General features: G+C 37.4%; 1 protein-coding gene across 3 annotated transcripts in view; it reads right to left on the reverse strand.

The window, feature by feature from the left end:
• The window catches only part of atg16l2 (ATG16 autophagy related 16-like 2), a 36,756-nt gene that overhangs the window by 10,376 nt on the left and 6,331 nt on the right, over positions 1 to 20,049 (reverse strand). For all 3 annotated transcript variants that reach the window (XR_014608126.1, XM_084127584.1, XM_084127585.1), the window contains 8 exons: positions 19,975 to 20,028; positions 17,822 to 17,927; positions 15,990 to 16,095; positions 15,321 to 15,391; positions 12,771 to 12,842; positions 11,641 to 11,761; positions 11,428 to 11,533; positions 525 to 674 (listed from right to left, as the gene is read on the reverse strand). Coding sequence is in view for 2 of the 3 variants with exons in the window: in XM_084127584.1 (XP_083983710.1) it covers positions 525 to 674; positions 11,428 to 11,533; positions 11,641 to 11,761; positions 12,771 to 12,842; positions 15,321 to 15,391; positions 15,990 to 16,095; positions 17,822 to 17,927; positions 19,975 to 20,028 (786 nt within the window). In the remaining variant the exon portion in view is untranslated. The remainder of the gene's footprint in view (positions 1 to 524; positions 675 to 11,427; positions 11,534 to 11,640; positions 11,762 to 12,770; positions 12,843 to 15,320; positions 15,392 to 15,989; positions 16,096 to 17,821; positions 17,928 to 19,974; positions 20,029 to 20,049) is intronic.

Consider the following 20,049-nt stretch of genomic DNA (forward strand, 5'->3'; position numbering starts at 1 on the left):
TTTTTCTCTCTTGGAACTTAAATGAATATTGTGAGTCTATTTCAAAGTAATTGCAGTGGCTTTAAAAGAAGGCAGTTTCTTATTCCAGATTAAAAAAACATTTTTATTGTAAAGCTGAATCTGTATGTGTATTTAGAAGTCATCTGTCATATACAGTATATATATATATATATATATATATATATATATATAATATCATATACACTACCATTGAAAAGAGGTAATATTATGAAATATTTTAATATATTTTAAAATGTAATTTAGTCCTGTAAGCTGCTTTGAAACAATCTGTGTTGTAAAAAGCGCTATATAAATAAAGCTGACTTGACTTATTCACTAACTGGTGGGGTTTTTATTTGCTCGCTACATGCAGGTTTAACTGTATTTGAGACTCAGACAGTGTTAATTTTTAACTCTGAATAAAATCTTTTTCAGTTCTGTGTGTGGTACGCATTTAAAAAAACAAAAAAAAAAAAAAAACACAGCCACCTGTGCACAACCTCATCTCAGATGTGTGTTTCTACCTGAAGGCCACCCTGTCGTTACTCTTTCTCAGGTCAACCAGCTGCAGGATGTCGTCCCGGGAGCAGCTGAGCAACTGCCTGTGGTTAGGGCAGAGGTCCAATGACGTCCCTATGCCCTGAAGAGGCACTTCCTGCGTGCAGGTCGATGCCCTACGGAATACAGACATTGATTCATTTACCAAATTTCATTATATTTTAGTGCAACTTATAATTAAAACCGGTAAACATAACAATTACATTTTTTTTTTATTAAATAAGTTTACATACCACTTGCAGAATATGCAAGATGTTAAAAATATTAACAAAATAAGAGGTATAATAAAATGGCATGTAAAATGTTTTGATACTGTCCTGACCAAGCTGTTACACAAAACAGATGTTAACACATAGTCCACAAGGCAAAATAATAACTCAATTTACACAAATAAATCATTTTAAAAGTTTACATACCCTTGACAAGTAACCCCGATCATCCAATTCAAACCTGAACTGTACTTTTATTTATTTTATTTGATTATTTACGTGATTACTATTTGCTGTTTAACATGTTAAAAATAATTAATGTAATTAGAGCAGCATTTGTAAAGTAGCTGATGTCTTCAATTAAAAGCTGTTATATTTTTAAATGTTCTGTAAGAGGCAGCCATTTTTTTATAATTTATGTGATTTCTGTTTGCTTTTTAACATGTTAAAAGACGTCTCGGTTAGGTATGTAACCCTCGGACTCGTTACGTCAGAACGGAACTGACAAATTGGGATCTTGCCTGAGAGCCCAATAATCTTTAAGTGTAAACCAAACGAGCCAATGCACATTGGCGTGCAAGATTTGCATCACGCACCCTGCCCTGCTGGTATATAAATACGGAAGCGCGTGCACATTCAGGTTTTCCCTGAGGAGCCGAGCTGATGACCTGGTCGCTCAGCGGTGGTGCAGCAATTGTGGCGACGGGACATAACATCTCCTTTCGCTCCTTCAGGGAACAAGGGTTATTATGTAACTGAGACATTCCCTTTCAGTCAGTTACATGCGACGTTATGTCAGAACAGAACTGACGAATTGGGATCCCTACCAAAGCGCTACCATTGCTGCCCCTTCCAGCGCTCCACGTAAGCCACCTGATTCCCCTCCGCAGTTGTTTAGACAACTGCATTGAGCTGGTCTCTGCACCTGTATATCCTATATTTTGCTCTCCTATAATATGTTATTTTATACATACAGTATGTTTAGATTTATTAATTTATATATATACTGTTTGCACTTCTGGTCAGATGCTAACTGTGTTTCATTGGCCCTGTACTTGTACTCTGCACAATGACAATAAAGTTGAATCTGACCTACTGGGGTGGAAGATGGGACAGGGCTTTATGCAGAGTAGGTCGATCACTGCTATTCCTTCTGACCCATTCAGTGAGACTATTGATTAACACCGGAAAGCATGCCTTTTCCAATGGGAAAGGAATTCTATCGAGACCACATCCTACCCTTAGAGAGGTGACATGTGGAAGTTACATATATGGACTGGCCATCAGGGCAGTGCTCCATAATGAAGGTCTCTGAGGTAGCTCTGGCCTAGTTAGGGGGGAGTCAATACTGGCAGAGATGGCAGAGCGGGGTCTGCCAAGGAAAAGACACAGACTCGCTGACAGGGGAGCCGTACCGTGGAAGGATACAAATATGGGATCGTCGTACGGATCCCCAGGTGTTTACTGGCTACTTGAGGCGAGGAATTTGTGGCGAGGAATTTCCTCGAGGCGAGTATACGGGAGGACACTGGCTCTACACGAAGATTATAAAATCTGGCAAACGTGTTGGGTGTCGCTCAGCCCGCAGCTCTACATATATCTTTCAGCGATGACTCGCCCTGGGTTTGGTACTGGATCTGCTTCCTACAAGGGAATGGTGGGAACCTTGGGCACGTATCCGGGCCGGGGTCTTGGGATAAAGTGAGAGTTGGCCGGCACAAATTCCTGGCACGATTCGTCAGATGTGTTAAAGTGAATGAACTGTTTTTAAGTGAATCTCCAAGCAGGTCATTTTTACATATTTTTGTGTATATTTGATCATTTAGACACGCACACCAAAAATCCAAAAAAAGTTGCTTGTCTCGTTGCAGTCCGTTTCGGAGCGCGCGCCACATGGGAACAGAGTCTCTTGCGCAGATTTTTGTGCTTTTAATAGCTCTTTTTTATTATCAAACGCGTCCTGCAATTTAACAACACTCGAGACTGCATTTTACAACAAGCACTTATTGTGCTGATACTGACGTTAAGTATGAGTTTTAGGGAGAAATTACAGTTCATTGCTGTGAAAGGTAGGAAGTTGTGCTAGACAGAATGCGGCTATAGTTTTTAATGGTTTTACCTCAAATATCTTCTTTTTATAATCATTGGAAGCCAAAATCTAAATCTAAAATAAAATTAGATTAATATCACAGATCTAAAGTGTAACCGCTAACCATACGTTTGAATGTTTAGTTATGTCCTCCATCGTCACTCATTAAGCAGAAGCCGTGTTGTGCGCGTTGTGGCTCCGCATTAGAGATATTTCTCTCTCTCTTCTGAACTACGAATAGCAAAAATGCATCACTAACAAATGGTTTAATATTATTATTACATATAGAAATGCCTGGCGAGATAAAATTTGCAAGATAACATCTTAATAGCAATAATAAATAGTAAGTGTATTAGTTTCTCCAGTACCGACAGCAGAACCGATAACGTCCGAGCTTATCGATACAACGGTCTTTCATAATTCAGCATCGGGCCCGTTTAATACCGGGTTATGGTACACATCCCTACTAGGGGTAGGTCACCTAAGTCCTCCATGTCCCGTTCAGGATCATCCTCCATCCACCCTGACTCCCTGGCTCACTGGGGGAATCGCATACTTGAGTAGGCCCCGGGGCCAGCTGTGTGCCAGTGCATCCGTGCTGATGGTCCCCTCGGTCAGGGAGTAAAACAACCGGCAGTGGGACGTGTCCGGAGAGGCAAACAGGTCTACCTGTGTAAGACCAGTACATGTTTGCCTAGAAGCAGCTGTTTGAAGCGGCCCAGCGCAAGCCGTACTTCTAGTAACTCGAGGCAGTTGATGTGCCAATGCAGTCGGGGTCCAAACACCCGAAGCTGCATGCCCGTTGAACGTTGAACGGTCTGTGTCGAGGAAAAATCGAGACATGAAAGTACACGTCCTTCAAGTTGATTTCTGCAAACCAATCTCGGGGACAAATGCATTCGAAAATGCGTTTCTGCGTTAGAAATTTTGAACGGGAGCTTGAGAAGGGCCCAATTCAAAACTCGCAGGTCCAAGATTGGCCGTAACCCACTGCCATTCTTGGGTACAATGAAGTAGGTGCTGTAGAACCCAGACTTCATATTGGCTGGAGGGACCGGCTCTATCGCATCCTTCTCCAGAAGATCTGCAATTTCTGCCCGTAAGCCCGGAGGTGAAGTGAATGCCCCTAAACTTGGGGGGATGCCGGGCAATCTGAATCACATGAGCCAGCGAGATGGGCTGGAGAGCGCTAGCCAGGCTCCCAGAGACCATACAAGTGGGACCAGAGGGGCAGGATCAGCTGCTCGGCGCTCGGCTCCGAAGCGAAAAGCTGAATGTGCGATTGCACACGCTTCCGTATTTGTACCCGCGGAGTGGGGTGCACGATGCAAATATCGCATGCCAATATGCATTGGCTCGTTTAGTTTACACTCAAAGGTGATTAGGCTCTCAGACGAGAAACCAATTTGTCAGTTCCATTCTGACGTAACATTGAACGCGACTGACTGAAAGGGAACGCAATTAACGCAGCATCCGGGTTTTTACATTTTTTATTATTCATAAAGTAGCTCATTTCTTTTCACTTACTCATTTGAATCAGCACAAAAACATGGCATTTGTGTCTTTTAAAAGACACCACAGTGTTTCCTGTTTGGGAAAAGTGCCACTAGTTGTCATTATTGCCATCTGGCCTCATATTATTTGCGTACTGCATATTAGGACAAGCACCATGTTGCTGAAGGCGCATCTGAAAGTCTGAAATCTGTCAACTGCGGCTCTCCATCGAGTTTAAGCAAACTGATGTCATGATAGTTCGTCTCATTACACAATGAGTGATGGACTTAATAAGACAAGAGAGGCGACTGCAGATGTGCAGCCCGAGGTCATAGTCTGCTCTTTCCTTTTATATTCTAACCAATTATCATTTGGACAAGGATAAGGAGAAAGATTTGGAATCTCAAGGCTTTTTAACATATAAGACATCTGGGGTGTCGCTCTGTAAACCAGAGGAGCCTCATCTTTCTGAGCGCTTGCACAAGACAATGATTTGAATTTCAATAGCAGAGACAGGCATTAGTGTTTATTGCCTCTTAAAGCGGCATGCGATCTTGTGTGCATGCATATTATACAAGAGATGTTTAGTGAACACGTCTGTCATTAAATTGCCACTTGAAAGTAAATCTTCTCTCCAAAAGATTAAAAAAGGGTCAAAGCATTGCATGGAGAAAAACGCAAATGTCATAATATTGCACAAATCCCATTACAACAAGATGAGAGGAGAAACAATTATGTGGGCTGACAGTTGCTAGGAGACGAGCGAGCCGTCGGCTCCTTGGCAGCTGAAAGCTGTGGTTGCTGGGAGTGAATGAGAGATGTCAAGGACTGAGACATGGTGTAAATAATGGATCTTTTTCTACCTCTGTGGCGTCATCTATATTTGTAAGTTTTGTGAATTACGCTCGCCGTGAGGCTTTGTGAGAGCACAACTTTGCTGGACTGACATCCTTGGTGCTATTATTTTACATCTCTTATCCAATCCGAGCAATCGAAACCCAATGAGATGCTGAATAACGAGGGTTATGCAACAAATGCTCTGTATTATTATTACAGGGTTGCTTCGACCGCTACAAGGTGATTTTCAAAGCAGCCTTGTTTAAGAAAACCCGACCAGCTCCAGTGTGACATAAGATTTATGCAACAACATTAATATTTAGTAGCAAATGATGTAAGCTGGTGTTACGGCATCACTGTAATGAATCAAAGACACCTGTTTGCTGTTGTTGTTTAAGTCAAGACACAACAAGGGTCAGATTTTAAATAATAGATATCGCCTTACCCAGTTGAATAATCACAGTACATTAAGACAATTTTTAAGCGTTAGAAATTTTCTGAAATGTTATGTTTAAAAATGCACTAATTTGCATTCTTTTCCAGAACAAAAATCTGAACATTGGGTAAAGCCAGTTTCAAAATTCTAGTTTCATTTCATTGACATTTAGGATTTATTTTTTTTAAGAGGGATTTTGGATATCTCTTTTTATCACTTCATAAATCATGAAATTGTGTACACAGCCAGAAAAAAAAATATCTCTGTGTTTTTAGGGATAATGCGAATGATACATGAAGAAACCCCGCTACAAAAACCTTCAGAATATGGATATGAATAAAACTGGAAAGTCTGGTGTAAGTGAGTTCTGGCTCAGTGCAGGAGAAAAAAACTTTGAGTAAACCTTAAACTAAGAAATGTTTTGTAATAGAAATCTACAGATGCAAAGTGATAAAGCGTAGTAAAATAAACACTTAAATATGTAAATATTTTCTTTCCACTTGTCTGACAATGACAAAATGGAAGCAAAATAGCCCAAAATAACCAGTGCATGAAAAAACTATTCTATTCTTGTGTTTTTGTCATTTAGAGTAATATTTGTTGTTGTGGACAAGTTTGTCTCCTGTCATGTTTTGCATGTAATGTCTATGTTATGACTAGACGTCACGTCACTTTCAGAGTAGACCACTGATTATAATGAGCAATGTGGTTTTGTCATGTTGAGTCACAAAGTGCTGCTCGATTGCAGTGTTGATGTGCTTTTTGAGTCACAATATTATTGCGTTATGAGAAATGGAGTGTATTTGTCACCAAGCATACATGTGTGCACAAATTTGAGCGTGAAATCTGCGTACGAACATTTTCACGAATAAATCATGATTCACTAAAAACAAAAATGTATTCTAAATATAAGTATATAATGTAAGTATATAACTGAAAACATGTGTGCAAAAAACCTTTATATTATAATATATTATATTACATTACATTACATTACATTATTTACAACGATTCGTTGAGGTTCTCGATTCTGATTGGCTGAGAGCCTTTTCCAGCCATGTGATATTCGACCTTGTTTCACTGCTTGTTTCACTCCGCTTGCAGCATTTCTCACAGCGAGTGTCATGGTGGACGAGCAAACCACCATCATTTTACAAATACTACTGTTCTTGTGTCACAGAATGTAGTTTTAAGAGTTTTTAGGTGATAATTTAGACCTCAGATATGCAATGCATTTGTAAGTTGCATCTTATTGTTTACAAACTTGTTTCGTCCTTTCAATATAAAAGTCTTTTCTACTGACTCACTCATAAAGACAGTCTTTGCTGCCATCTAACGGTGTGATAATGTACCTTTCACTGAAGTCGAAATCACAATCCCTACAGACCCTTTCTCATTACCACATACGGCATGCTATTTATATCAAATATCATTTATTGAAAAACAATATTTAAGTAAACAATATTAGCCATTATAAAAGTATAAGAAGTATAAGAAAAGTATAAGAAGAACAATAGGAAATAAACACAAGCAAATTAGTTCAGTCAAAAGTCCAAATGCAGCGCTAGTTATAGTACAGGATTTAAGTTTAATGTAAATATAGAGTTATGAAACTTAACTTTGCCTTTGGCCAAATTGACTTGCCCGTTTGATATACACCAAATCAATAATACTGTATCTCATGTTTAAACACTATCTACAGAAGAGCCAGAGGCAAATTCCCAAAAGACTGTCCGAGATGAAGCTGATCTTTGCGGGTACATGAGCGTTGAGAGGGCGCTGACGGCCTGGAGCTCACGTCTCTGAAAACGTCTAAACAAATTTACAAAAATGTGCTATATGTTTATATCGCTGTCATGGGAAATCCCCTTAACTGTTAAAAGGACGAAGACAAATACAACGCTTTCCTCAATTGATTTTGCGATTATGAATAAAAGACTGACCTGAAGAATATCAGCTAGATGCAGATAAACGACCTCTCTTCATAATACTCTACTCTACATGATACAATAAGCTTCAATAAAGCAACTCAACGTTCCTTCGTTACTAATTCTAAAGTGACGTTTTAGAATTTGTAACGGAGGCTTGGGCTCAACTGTCAAACTGTCAACTTGAGATTTATATCTATGGCGGAAGGAGGTAGTTCAGCACAAAAGAGGGTTTTTAAAGACACTCGTGATTGTTTATTATTTATTTACACTCTTGTGCCGTTGAACTGTTGTATAAACGCAATATCACACTCGTAGCTGTGCGATACGGCTGTGAAGCAAACGTTCTTCACGACACAATCACAGTCATTCAGAAAATACGTTTTACAGTGGGAGTGGGATTTTGGATCTATCTATCCATCCATCCATCTATAATTAGAATTTTGGGGGTTGAATAATAAAACTTTACATTCTCAGAATCACTCAAATGTGTATTACTAAACTTTCTATAATAATTTACTGATGCCTTTGTTGAATTGGTTTCATAAAATTTGGTTGAATAATTTTGATTGCAACTGTATAAATATTATAGTTTACATTATAAAAAAAATGAGATTTTTTTGCATCAAGGTATGAAAACTGGGGAGGACAATCTGCTTACTTATTACTTGTCATGAAAAAAAAAATGTAAACCATCAAAAAATCTTAAACCAACAAACAGGTTTCATTTTCCTTAAACAAAATACAGTTTCTTGTGATTTTGAACTGGTATATGAACTGAACATATTCTTAGAAGGTTTTGTGAGATTCATAGCATTGAAGGGATAGTCCACCCAAACATTTTTATTATCTCATAATGCTAATATTTGAAACTTTGGTAACACTTTACAATAAGGTTCATTAGTTAACTACATTAGTTAACATTAACTAATAATGAACTGCACTTATACAGCATTTGTTCATCTTTGTTAATGTTAATTTCAACATTTACTAATACTTTATTAAAATCTTGTTAACATTAGGTAATGCACTGTGAACTGACATGAACAAACAATGAACAGCTTTATTTTCATTAACTAACATTAACAAAGATTAACAAAAACAGTAGTAAATGTATTGCTCATTGTTAGTTCATGTTAGTTAATACATTTACTAATGTTTAATAAAGGAACCTTATTGTAAAGTGTTACCGAAACTTTTTTTAATTATAAACCATCATTTCCATCTAAATGTCGAACACATTCACCAGAGGGTTTACGAGTTTTCACTTGACGTAACATAAATGTGTTGTGAAGCAAACCTGATAAGTGACAGCCCTCTGCACTTCCGCATCACTTCTTGTGCAAGCCTCACAATGTGCTTACGTTTGCACCAAGTCTATAATGGTTTATAGTCAAAAAGTCTAAAACATTAGTACCTATGATTTGGCTTCAGCAGACATTGATTCATCCACTAGGGTCCTATGTCATGATGGCTGTATGTGCTTTTAGGAGCATGAACATTTGGGAACCCATTCACTTATATTATATGGATTATTTTTCTAAAAATCTTCTTTTGTGTTCATCTGAGGAAAGAATATCATGCATCTGGGATGCCGTGGTGGGATTTTCGTATGGACCATCCCTTTAAAGGACTATCATGTTTTTGACTGTCCTAAAAACATCAAAGCATTTAGCCTAAAGAGAAAATCACATCTGGAAAATGAATTCCATGCAGATCAACACGAATGCCTTTGAGCATCAACTGTCAACACGTGTGGAAGACGTTTCTGTCCATACGACTGGGTCTGCGGAGAAACCAATCTCACGCATTACCGCCAAAGCGTTAACAAGCCGTCTCTCGCCAGCGATTGACACCACACACACCTGAGGCGACACTCTTTTAGGTCATTGTCCTAGCCTGACATGTGGAGACGCACAGCGAGCACTGCCAGCTGAGTTCATTATTCACGTTTAATTGCACCAACTACTCTTGAGTCAGTCCTGGAAACCTGGACGGTTGCTGTGAAAAGCACTATAGTGATCAACACATTTATGATGTGAAGGTTTTTACATTGCTACAAAGCCATCAACCACCGCTTGTTTAACAAATCCACCTTCAGCGATACATTTCAAAGGCTATTACTCTAGGACCAGAAAAAATGTTAATAGCTGGTCTGTGTACACAAGCAGACCCTCTTTACACATGGCATCAATATCCGTCTCAGGTGATCTGATAACGAGTGCTTATAACAGAATAATAACAAGTGATAACAGTGTTTACACCACAGATGCTTTGTCATCACATGCTTTACCTCCAAATGTATCTATCAGTCAAACGCTTTGGATCGGTAAGATTTTTAATGTTTTTAAAAGAAGTCTCTTCTGCTCAACGAGGCTGCTTTTATTTGATTAAAAATACAACAACAACAAAAATAAATAATAATAATAATTTAAAATTTAAATTCAATTTATAACAGTTGTTTTTTTTGTTTTTTTGTTTTATGTGAATATATATAGTAAAGTGTAATTTATTAATGTGATCAAAGTTGAATTTTCAGCATCATTATTCCAGTCTTCAGTGTCACATGATCCTTCAGAAATCACTCTAATATGATGATTTGAGGGTCAAGAAACATTTCTCATTATTATCAATGTTGAAAACAGTTATTTACATTTTTATTTCAGGATTCTTTGATGAATAGAAAGTTCAAAAGCACAACATTTATCTGAAATAGAATCTTTTGTAACATTAAACACTACCGTTCAAAAGTTTGGGGTCAGTAAAAAAAAAATATTTTATTTTTTGGGGGAAGAAATAAAATAAATCAATACTTTTATTCATCAAGGATAATTAAACTAAATTGATAATATAATTAAATTGATCAAAAGTTACAGTAAAGACATTTATAATGTTACAAAAGATTATATTTAAAAAAATGCTGTTCTTTTGAACTTTCTATGAACTTTCTATTCATCACAGAATCCTGAAAAAAAAAATACACAACTGTTTTCAACATGATGATAATAATAATGAATGTTTTTTTGAGCATCAAATCATCATATTATAATGATTTCTGAAGGATCATGTGACACTGAAGACTGGAGTAATGATGCTGTAAATTCAGCTTTGAACAAAGGAATAAATTAAATTTTAAAATAAATTAAAATAGAAAACAGTTATTTATATGTCATAATATTTAACAATTTTACAAAAACTTTTCCATGAAGTGGATGTAATACCAGATGTACTGTAAACCGGGTAGAAAGTAAATCAGAACACTTGCTTATTCTTCTTTGCGCTCAAGGTTACATCCAATTTCTATGGAAGCTATAAAAATAAAAAGGTAATTATGAATTTTTCTCAACATTTTGACTTTTTTTCTTGCAATTGTGAGTTTATGTCTCACAATTCTGACTTTTTTCTCAGAATTCCGAGTTTAAACCTTCCAAATGAAAACATAAATATAGTCCTAACCATATCCCTACCCCTAAACCTAACCCTACCCATAAGTTATCCCTAAAATCAGAGGGAAATGATAGTGAATAACTCTGATGTAGAAGCACATAACCCTGGTTGTAAACCTAAACTTGACATAAACTGTAAACTTGTCCCTCAAATCTGATTGGTTGATTGGAATGTTGCTCCAGGACCAACAAGGATGTTGATCCAGGAACATGTTCTACTTGGTGAAATCATGTTCTCCGTGGCCATTTACACATGCTGTCAGTTTAAAAATCCATGTAGTGTGAACCACACTTTATACCAATAGTCAAAGTCTAGCTAAGTCAGACTAAACTGATTGTAACATTTCATAAGCATGTATTAATATCATGTCTGTATGGTGTCAGAAAGATGTGTAGGTAATGGGTGGTGTTGTAATTGCCCTGTTCTTACCTGCTGTCCCAAAACCGTATTTTTCTGTCATAATGGCTACTGATGATAAGGTACTCGGAGCACACAACATCACTACAGAAAGACAAAACCTCAATGGTTTGTATGCCTGTAAGTAGAACAGAGAGAATTATGAAATTAGTAACTGACATGTGGTAATATCAGACATATGCGAAAGTCTAATGCATGAGCGATTTGTTGCATATTTCTACATACACGCTGCTCGCTGGAGGTCCCATATCTTGACGGTCCTGTCCGCACTGCCCGTGACCACCTGCCTCTGACTGTATTTAAATTTGGCTGCTGTCACTTTACGAGAATGACCCGTCAATGTAACCTGCAACGACAGCAAAGTACTTATTAATGAGAGGTTGAACAGAATCTCCATGACATATTCCAGCCCAAACTAAAAGAAATAAATAAGAAATTCTATTTTTATTGCATTAACAAAATGAAGACTATTTCTAGGAAGTTTATTTTGCATTTTTTTCTTTCTTTTTTTCCGTAATTTCATGACAATTTAATTATTTATATTGTAATTAGAATGATTTATGAAGGATCATGTGACACTGAAGTAATTGGAATAAATTACAATTTATACTCTTTTACAATTTTATCTGGACGCTAAGAAAATAGGAGCATTTTCTTAAAGGTTATGATGTTTCTCATTCCTCTATCAAGACTCCAGATGTTGTGTTTCTTAAAATTTGTGAAAATAAAAACATAACATTAACAAAACATTATTATGGTCATATCTGACCTAGTTCTTAATGTTTCACTTTTTCATTTGTCTTCTTTAATGTCTCACTTTCTGTCATGCTAGTAAATTTTCACACACAGTTTTTATGGGACATATGAGTCATTCCTGTTATGCAGTACCTTTTGAACTTTATACCTTATAAAAAATATTATTAAAGTAAACATTTCTATATAAGTGCATATCAGAATCCCAGGCACCTTTTTAAAAAATCTACCTCTATGATCACATAATTGTTATATTTCCTTAAAAAAACGAATACGATTTCCACCTTTAAAAATTGTGAGATTTGGCTACTATTTTATACAATATATTCAGACATATATAGGCCATAAAAAGTGTAAGAATGATACACATCTAGACTGTTTGCCTCAAAAATCATGAGAGAAGCTGATTCCTCCCCATAAAACTCTCCCATGCACGCCTCAGTGTCATGTAAAACACAAAGCAATCCGAGCAGGCACAGCAATACACATCTTTAAAATGGTTCATACTGGTCTGTCTCATCTGATGATGCTCTAGAGTAATTCAGAGAGACAGACTAACCCACGGGAGGTTTGGGTGGGTAAGAGATGGGAAGCTCTGTTACCTTGGGAACGCTGTCCTCTAGCCTCCAAAATAGCGCTGACTTGTCATATGACGCAGCTAAAATCCGAGTGCCCTGATGGAAAAGCACAGTGACACATCCCACAATGCATTAGCGAAATAACCAACCACAGCATAATCAACTCAACAGCCTTACAGGAACAGTATCCTTAGATTGCTGACAAAGATCCTTCGAGGGCTCTTATAGTCCTAACAGCACATTGGTGCATGCTAATTAACAATGACTCAGAGAAGACATCTGGAATGCTCTTCAGATCATCTAAAGCAGAGGTTTTTATCTTAAGAGCCGCTGATTGGTTCTTCCAAGCCGGAAGCGCATCCGATCGATTTGTCTTTCCTATATGCAAACTAATTTATTCCCATCCCCATCTCAGTGTTACGTGCATTGAGAATTTTCTTGTGCCCTCCTCCTCCCCAGCACCACCTGTCTAGATCTGGTACAGGACGCTCCTCACTTCACGTTGCGCCAGCATGTGTCCTAATCCCTGTAATTCTGAGCATGTTTCAGCAGTAAGCCTTCGCTCATGCCAGAAGCAGTGTTGCAGATCTAGTCTGCCGAGACCTATCCTACCTACACTCTAATCTAATAACAAAATGCTAATAAAATCTATCAAATATGATTAACGCAATAATTTACAGTTTCACTTTCAATCACTCTCATTCTGCTTTCTACATTCAAATGAATTGTGATTTTTTTTTTCTATTAACAGTCATTACATTAAGAAATCATAATCACATCTGAATATGGAAAATAAAATGTGTTTTCTTGTAGCTTCCTATGAAGTTTCAATAAAATGGGGTGTGTGGGGTGAATTCAATTAACAGTTGCACTACTTTTGTGCATGATATGGCAGAGCAAAAAGCTGCATCATATCACAAACTTGCGATCAGGTTAAACCAGGCACTAATTTGTGTGGTCAGTACTTGCATAAAAAAAATATATATATATTGAAATAGTCGATTACAAATGTTCAGGTCTGCTCTTATTGAGTCTTATTCAATTGATTTGTGTGTTTTGTAGCAGTTCAGCATTGCAACCAATCTCAGACATGTCCGTTTAAATGAGTTAAAGCTGCAGTCGGCAAGTCTGGCAGATTGGGTCGACGTAGCCAAAATTTTGAATGTTTACAACTCTCATGCCCCTCCTCCACTACCAGCGAGCACCCTCCCATCGAGGTCGTGCTCGTCAGTGCGTGTGCACCAGATTTTCTGTGAACACGTCCGTCTCTTCAGCATCGATCAACACCATGGACTCGGAGGTAGGCTGCCCTGGCTAATCTATCCATAGATAGCAATAACCGAGGAATTGGAAGCTTGTTAGTAGATTTTCTCTCCGCCATCACGCTTCGTACAATCTCAGGCGAACTTCAGGCGTGTCGTGTGCATGTGATATTGTAACGTGCGCGAGGGAGGGGGGATCTGTGGCGTGTGCACGACCTGTGATTGACAGTCAGATCTCACACCCCCCTGCGCTGATTGGACCAGAAGAACCGGGAGCGGTGGATTTTTGCAAAACAAATAACACGCTCCAGGTGGAGTTAGAAGCTCGGGTTTTTTTCTAAAACCACCTTATTTATGTTGTTCTGTCGGATTATAGTGTCGATTTCACTGAATATGATTAAAAAAATCACCGCTAACACACCGTTGCCATGAAAAACAGAGCGTTGCTATGGACGCAGGATTCTAACCGTAGAGACGGAATGGACTATTTTCTTTAGCGGAAGCAATACAATCGTATTTAAATCAATAAACTCCTTTTTAAATCAATATTTTGTGTCAAATTATTGATTTATTTGGTAGGTAGCCATGTAATAAGCGGGATAATGTAGAGCGAGGCGGTTGTTATAGCGAATACAACCCCGACAGGCTGATCAGGTCTTGAATCAGCCTGAAGGGGTTGTATTCGCTATAACAACCGCCTCGCTCTACATTATCCCTTATATATACTTCAAGCAAGCGAGTGTGGCAAACTCGAACGCTAACATTATAATCAACAAAGCGTAGATAACTTGTAAGCTTGTGCTGAACTGGAGGATTCATACTGGAAACCGTGTAAACCTGCAGGGACTGACAGCTTCAGTGATTGTAAAGGGGGCCACTCTTGTACTGTGTCTTGTTAAGGCCAAAGTATACAATTTGTTTTACATGTACGCTAGTGTATATTTCATAGAGTGCGCAAAACACAGGCGGTCGACATGCGCTCTAGAAAGTTTGATCTTTGTCAAGTGTCCACGCTATTTTTCTCCAGAAGTTAAGACTGAAAAATGTATTTGTATTCTTTTAAACTAAAGTTGCGGATATCTCATAAACCTTCTCACACAAGCGCTAGTCAATGTGGGTGTCTGTTGTTTTCGCAGTATTTTGTTGTTGTTCCTGTTCTGTCTCTTGAGTTCAGTAACAACAGCCCCGGTCAGTGTTGCCACCTTGTGGAACAACTGAACAGTGCAAAACAAATTCAATGCACGTGCGACCTACTGGTGATGAAATTCTGTGTATAATTCATTTAAACAAAATTGTGTGTGTGTGTTTGTACCGTAGGGTCGAACTCAATGCTGGTGATGCCCTCATTACTTCCATCTAACGTCCCTCTGTTCTGAAGAGTACCTGTGTAAACAAAACACTGCACTATGTTACATCAGGCCTGGGAATATTCACTAAATCCTGTTGTGTGTCTATTGACTGCACAATAAAGCTCATCACATGAGATCATGGTTTATCTACACACAGTGATGCTTGCCCATGCAAAATGTGCTGACATGATGGTGGGGTGTTTTGGGTGTTTGCCAGGGCTTTTCTCTGCGGTTACTAAAGTGCTTGGAGTGGTTTTTATTGTGCTGCATTGTGACATTCTGGTCTCCGCAAAAAGTGATTTTCTTACTCATCATTTTAGTATTTTTGTTATTTCAAATATCTACAAATATAAAAAATAATCTTAATTCAAATGCAAAAAAAATCTTAACCCATCGGCAGATATTTTTTCTTGTTTTAAGAACAAATCTCACTTAATTTTGATACATTTCTCAGAAAACAAGACTATGTTTAGATATTGTGCTGACACCTGCTGGTGGTCACAGGCAGTCACATGTACTGACTAAATCATTTAGCATCACTTGTGAGGTTCTTTATTGTCTATCTGAACTCTATATGTCTATAGTCTACATGGCTAAAGCTGACAATGAAACAGATCAGTTTTGTGATGTACCAGCTTCAATGTCCCACAGTTTGATGACTCTGTCAGTCCCTCCTGTAGCCAACAGGTTTGAACTGGTACTGAACCGCACGGCGTTGATTCCCAGCTCATGAGCATCCTGAAACCACAAAACGTACATTCATTTCTAATTCTTTACATTCACATGTATGTATTAGACAATGCATGTATGTATTATACATTTACATGTATTAGACATGTTTTAATACAGAGGAACATTGCATTTAGGTATACATTTAATCAGTTCTTGCATTGAGTGTTATAATCTTTTAAACACCCCTAGCAAATTCCCAAAACTGCCTAGCAACCAAGCAACCACCCAGAATCCCCTATCCTGTAATGCAATCGAACCCATGACCTTGGCGTTGAGAGCACTATATTCTACTGTTTGAGCTACCAGAACACTTTATGCCGCTTACTTTAATTACAATTTAAAAGAACTGTTTTCTATTTCAGTTCATTTTAAATGTAATTTATTCTTGTGATCAAAGCTGTATTGTCCGCATATCAGCAAATCATCATATTAGAATAATTTCTGAAGGATCATGTGACACTGAAGACTGGAGTAATGATGCTGAAAATTCACCTTTGACATCACAGGAATACTTTAATAAATATATATTTTTTAAATATTCGAATAGAAAACACTAATTTTAAATGTTTATAATATTTCACAAGTACTGTTTTTTCTGTATTTTTGATCAAATAAATGCAGCCTTCGTGAGCATAAGAGACTTCTTTCAAAAACATAAAAATTCCAAAAAACAAACCAAAAAATGATCAACTTATAACTGGTAAGCCTGAGAACCACAGCTTTCAGCCTGGACAGACAAATGATTGGATGAAAAATGAGTGAAAATTTATCGTGTCAGACCTGCTGTCAGAAGCTTTAGCTCTGCTGCTTATTAAAGCTGCATTACAGTATGCAGATAACATGGTGTTTACATGGCACCTCAAGGTATAATCTTTTAACATGGTACAAGTCCAAATACCAAGATACAACAATGGTACTTTTTGTTTTAGGTATGCATCCCCACGTGTCTGATTTGAAGGAACTTCACTACCTTACCACAGCACAAATAATAACAATAGCTGTCATGCTCAATGTTATATTCGTACAGTCACTTATGTGAAACTGAAGAAGGGGAAGAAACTTTGCTAAGGTGTGAAAATGATAACAGCAAGCAGTGTATAACTTTACACTCAAGGGGAAATTAAAACAGCGGGCGATAAGCACTGCAACATTTTGCCATCAAGAAGAAATTTCTTGAAGAAAAAAATGATGAAATGACAGGAAATAGTATTTAAATTCTGGCGTGCCAACAACCAAAAGATCAACAGGAAATGCAAATGAGTAATTGTGACACATGTCCATTTAAGGAAGTGGAAACTCCTCTCCATGCCACAACTAGGGCTGGTTCCTGCTGTCAGCCATTCAAATGAAAATGGGTGTCTGCACATGACAGAGCTGCAGTGTCCCACAGAAAGACACTGTTTCACAGCGACACACAGACGCTTTGTTCCACAGCCTCATCATCCACAGACCACCAGCTCCCACTATAGCGGATGTGCTTGTAAAATATCGTCCCTTACATGCTATGACCCCTTTAAGAACCACAAGATTAATATTATTGCCCATTTAAATATCATCACTCCATCCACTAGTCCATCTACACAACTGTTTCCTTATCATTTTAACAAGGTTATATAGGTTCCTACTTGTTTTATAGCCCAAAAGGACCATTATATCAACATGTAATATAACAGCACAAAGTATGTGAGAAACATGTTTTGTTGTTGATCATGTTGTAAACAGTAACACGCACCAGTGTATAAATTGCCTTGGTTGGGACTCTGGCAACCAGACAGACTCCTAATGGGATAAAGAGATCTTCTTCTGACCTGCAGACTGATTTACCTCTGATCTTCCTCCTGGACACACAGACAACAGAAAAAACATCCATAATACTGATAAATAGTACATCTTATATATATATATATATATATATATATATATATGTATATAACACTTATCTGGCCAAAACGTTCATTTGGAGTTCGTTTCGGGAGTTTGAAAAGCTGGTAAGCACCTTTGAACTATCATTGGTCCGTGGCGATTATGTAATAGGTAATAGGCTCAGAGGCCCCGCCTTCTTTAAGGTGGAAATCTTAATTTCTCTGTTCAGTCTGTCGAGGTCAGATGCGAGCAAAAATATGAACACTAGAGAGCCGCTTTAAGGGAGAGACTGAAAAACGAACTGAAAAAGCAACTAACAGTGTGTGCATGTTTAATAACTGTATAAAGTTGTGTCTGTCGGGAGTCTTTCGGTAACAGTCTCTTGCTGCAGAGGTATTTCAAACTTTTTTTTTACCCCTAAGCGAAGAACGAAAAAGAACTTCGCCTAGTGTATTTAATGACCTTAAAGTTGAGGTCACATTAGTGAAATTTCACAGGCAAAAAAAAAAAGTAACTTGAATCTTCGTGGGGAAATCTTCCACAATCGCATGGAATTCTATTGATTTTATTTTTTTAATAAGTAATATGCACTTTTTAGTTTAGCAATATCCAGGTCCAGATAGAATCTGAAGAATATTCTGTATTATATTTCCATATGGAACGGAGAGTACAACACTGTTATTGGCAGTTAAAAGCTTCAAGTTAATTTAGCTATTAAAAAACAGTCCATTATGTTGCTTGATACTGGTGTTTGTTATCATATTTTAATGTATTAACATGTAATGCAAACAGTTATACCATTTACTGCACTTTGTTATTCTTCTAGTTATTTACATGCTAATGAACCCGAAGTCTTGCATATTCGCAGAAAATAACGTTTTGTGTTGCAAAATAAGGTGGATAGTAACATAATAATTTAATAGTAACTAATGCTGCCTTCACGTGCTATCGGAATTATCGTATGCGAGTCAGAAATTGGACACTGTTGCCCTCTCAAGTCGTATTTACAACTGGGAAACTTGGAGATAATTTTGATACTCAAGTTCCAGAGTTGGGCAGGCCATAAACATGGAAGAGTATTCGTTTTTTTCACAAAACGAAATCGCCTTGTCGTTAAAGTAGTGCATATTTACATATATGAATAATCATTTGAAGCATATTATGTGTTTTATACACAGCAAAAATACCTCTATTTGACCCAAATTCCAGAATTGTTAGCAAGCTTACTAGACAAATGGGATGCTACATTTTATTAAAAATTAAATATCTTCATACACTTTGGCTTTTATAAGATTTCCCTAATAAATAAGCAAGAATAAACCTGGTATCTTCCATTACACCTATTCTTTCCGACATCAAAGCTCTTGAAGTTATCTGTTTGACTTGAAGCACGACTTCAGAAGTGGGAAGTAGGATATTTCCGATAGCATGTGAAGGCAGCATAATTACTGCAAAGCATAATAATAACGTTTCTCATAAAGCAACGTACAGCAGTAATAATAATGTTTCCCATACAAACAACGGCTATGGAGTTAGAATGGATGTGACACTCTGTCAAATTAAAATGAAATATTATTGTGTTTATTCAATTTTAAATATTTCAGATTGGTTTTATCATATCACCGTAAAGTTGCCAAAAGATGTGATCACATGGTGCAAGTAAATATGATCAAGATGTATGTACTAGTTTAAGGAGTTTATTCAAATCATATTTATATATTTACCATATTTTAAGTTCAGGTTAACTTTCCAAGCATTCATTTTTGGTGTGCTTTTTATGCTATGCATAATTAAATAATAAATAAAAAAATCATATTCAACTTTTTTTTGTATTTATCTATGTGTTCTAGGTGTATATGGTTCTGTGTACTTGTCTGAAGCCTTTTGTTTTTACACTAACTTGCTTAGTTTGTCTTCTGACTAATGAAATACGTTACTTTTAAACGTAACATTCCCCAACACTCCCAACTTATGCTATACAGTGATACATCAGCGCTTTAAGGGCTTTTACTAAACACTTACTCGAAGAGTCCTTTGATGGAGCTGAAGATGCGGGGGGACGTAGCTGAAGCAGACCTGAGGAAAAATGTCAAATTC

This window comes from Abramis brama, assembly GCF_963993115.1.
Source record: "Abramis brama genome assembly, chromosome: 10".
Classification (NCBI taxonomy): domain Eukaryota; kingdom Metazoa; phylum Chordata; class Actinopteri; order Cypriniformes; family Leuciscidae; genus Abramis; species Abramis brama.